General features: G+C 41.7%; 1 protein-coding gene across 1 annotated transcript in view; it reads left to right on the top strand.

Moving 5' to 3' along the window:
* The first annotated feature begins 1527 nt into the window (after nt 1-1527).
* The window catches only part of etnk1 (ethanolamine kinase 1), a 14139-nt gene continuing 12667 nt past the window's right edge, over nt 1528-2999 (top strand). The window contains exon 1 of the mRNA XM_032504899.1: nt 1528-1834. Coding sequence (XP_032360790.1) covers nt 1688-1834 — 147 coding nt within the window. The 5' untranslated portion in view covers nt 1528-1687. The remainder of the gene's footprint in view (nt 1835-2999) is intronic.

Here is a 2999-nt window from a genome sequence, read left to right as displayed (position 1 = left end):
TGACTCTTGTTCAAATTTTCCACCTAAACTACGGCTCCTCCTGTGCCCCAGCAGGCATTATAACAATGGACATTATCAGGCTCACGTTAACGCTGCCTTTTGTTCCTTGGATATGTTGCTCTTGGAGATTTGAAAATACACTTTTAAAAGGACAAAAAACATTGAAAGCTGAGTGGAAGACTCATCTCCACAAGGACAATTTAAACACCCATTTCCACATATAGGTCTGCCGGTTGTTTTGTGTTTTTGTGTCAGTACTTCACTGACAGGAACCTTTCCACATCAATGTAGCTGCTACCATTGGCTGATAAAGGTTGATATGGCAACCTTGTGTTTTTACTCGCAGAGCATTAAGCGAAACATGTAAAAAAAATGTATGGCAACAATAATTGTGTAATAAGCATACTAGTAGTGAGGGTTAGTTACTGGGAGTTCCTGTTCTTGGCCCAAAAATGATTACTTTGGATATGTAAGTCTCCAAAAGAGACTGAAGAAATAAGACTATAAACATGAATAAAAAGCACTCCTTTTCTTAACGAGCTACTGATAAGGTATGCCTAGGTTTGATAACACCTTCCACTTAGCTCAAATTGAGCTGCTCAGTGGCCAGGGCAGCTTTTCTCAAAGTGTGTACCTGTTTGGGTGGAGAGCAGAGCTTTGCTTATAAGATGAGTCAACACTGCCTACACATGTCAAGATAAAATTCAAATATCTGATAGATATGGAGCAGGACAATTGGTGCAATGAGATCCCTTGTACTGTTGTACACAGTATGTTACCAAGCAACAAGTCCGATCTGGCATGAATTGGAATCCCAGAGTGGAACAAACAAGCCATGGTCAAGATGGAAAATCACCAGGGGTATCACCATTGTAGTATATTTAGAGCGACTATGTCTCTGCTATGCGGAGGAGCACAACACAGCTTGATACGCAATGCAATTGGGTAGAGTTTGAACTCAGTATGTTTTTGTGAGGCCAAAAAGCAACAGCCACTATTATGTGTTCACAAAAACATGAACTTTCTCATGTTACCTTTACAGCTAGCATACTAAGTGTGTGTGTGTGTGTGTGTGTGTGTGTGTGTGTGTGTGTGTGTGTGTGTGTGTGTGTGAGACTAGAAAACCGGTTTAACTCTAGTTGAAATCAGATTTAATCTGTGTCGGACTACAGTCTTTACAGGTTTGACATTTAAAATACTCAGACTTGACACAAAGCTCATTTCATACAAGTAGACGGATGTGGCGTCAGAAGCATATAGTGTGCGCTTGTATGTAACGACCAAGGACTAGCAACTCGAATCACCAATGAGACGTTTGCCACATCTTTACTTTGTACTCGTATATTATTATTATATTATGTGTGTTGTTTACGTCTGTATTACATTAACATTACTTTGTATATTTATATGGGTTTTAATGATTAAGCCCCGCCGACGGTGCACGCTGACATTTTGATCACGCGCGTCTGGTGAGTCATTCGACAACGAGCACGTATCAGGAGAACATTTTTTTTCTGGTGGGTGGGATTTAGTAAGAGGCGTTGTCGCACACCAACAAGCTCTTCCAGGATTAGCTAGTTATATACCCGCCGCTCGTCACACATTTTCATACATTACACGTTTAGGTGCTCGGTGCTGCACACGATTCGTCAGAGTTCCAAATATTTCAAGAAATAAAGATTAAGTAATGGCCAACTACATTCATGTACCAGATGAAGCTCCTGCTGTGCCCAAAATAGATGTTACAGTGGACGAAAGCGACTACAGATCCGGTGCACTGAAGCTGTTGAAGGAGCTGAGACCGAGTTGGAAGCCGTCTGAGGTCAAAGTGAAGGTGCCGTTTATTTCATTTCAACAGTTTACTGCTTATCTGCTTGAGGTCATTATGTATCCCCGTCCCTCATAGCTTACATTCTATTCTCTCAAGTAAAAGTCGTTTAAAATGGCGAAAACCGATGTTAGCTTGCAACGCGTTCTCATAGGAAAAACTCAAGTTAGCTAATTTATTCCAGGAGCAAATGACACACGACACCAGCTATTATAAGGACACTACTGGAACCTGAAATGCCAAAATTTATGTTAATATCGCAGCAAAATAGCTGTTGACATCCATGGACAGGTCATGTCCTCGCTATATTAACGATAAAGCCGTGAAAATTACTGCGGTAAGTTTAATTTCCCCCCGCTAGGGTTCATGTTTTGTCTCAGCAAATAGCATCTGCGTCAGTGGGAGTTTCTTGCCGTTTTAGTGCAAACCCAGGTATACCTGTTCATCTGAGTGACTTTATTGACGTTACACTAAACCTGCATAATAAATAATCACCCGGGTGAATGTTATGTAAGGCACGAAGTACCAATTTTGCCTGGGGATAGAGGAGAGGTGTGTCTGTCAGCGTACAAGTATCATCTTAGTTCGTGTGCCCTAGGCCTAGGGCCTTTCTGAAATGAATGCGATTGTTCAGAAGGCTGAGACGCTGCTCTGTGTTGAGTGTACATACTCTGTTCTTGATAACTTCTAGAAGAAATACAGATGACTAACCGAGCACGACTACAGACTACTTTTATTTACTTAACGTTATCCGATAAGTGTCCTCTTTGATCTGCCAGAGTTAATCAAATTAAAATAAAGCAAGCCGACAAGGGAACATTATGTCCTACATAACATTACATTATTCCAGAGAAGGATGGTGAGACATATGCTCAACATTACAGCCTGGGCAGGTACCCAGGACGTATATTATTTTTCCTTTCCAGGAACAGACTGGGGGCGTGACTCCACTTGGTAAGCACAGTGAGGATGGGAGCTGGTCACATGCTTCACCGCCACCCTTGCCTATATTCATCAATGAGGGCAAAGTGGGAACTCAGCAAATGCCTGTCATTGCTTCGTAATGCGAAAATAAAATTCCTGACCGTCTGTTTTTTCTCAGTCAATCCCTTATAGAGTAAACAATCAGGGCTGGTATGTTGCCACCCCCTACCTCTCTGAAAAGCTCAAG

The sequence above is a fragment of the Etheostoma spectabile genome, chromosome 23, assembly GCF_008692095.1.
Source record: "Etheostoma spectabile isolate EspeVRDwgs_2016 chromosome 23, UIUC_Espe_1.0, whole genome shotgun sequence".
In the NCBI taxonomy this organism is placed as follows: Eukaryota; Metazoa; Chordata; class Actinopteri; order Perciformes; family Percidae; genus Etheostoma; species Etheostoma spectabile.
This window is presented reverse-complemented; position numbering and strand designations above follow the sequence as displayed.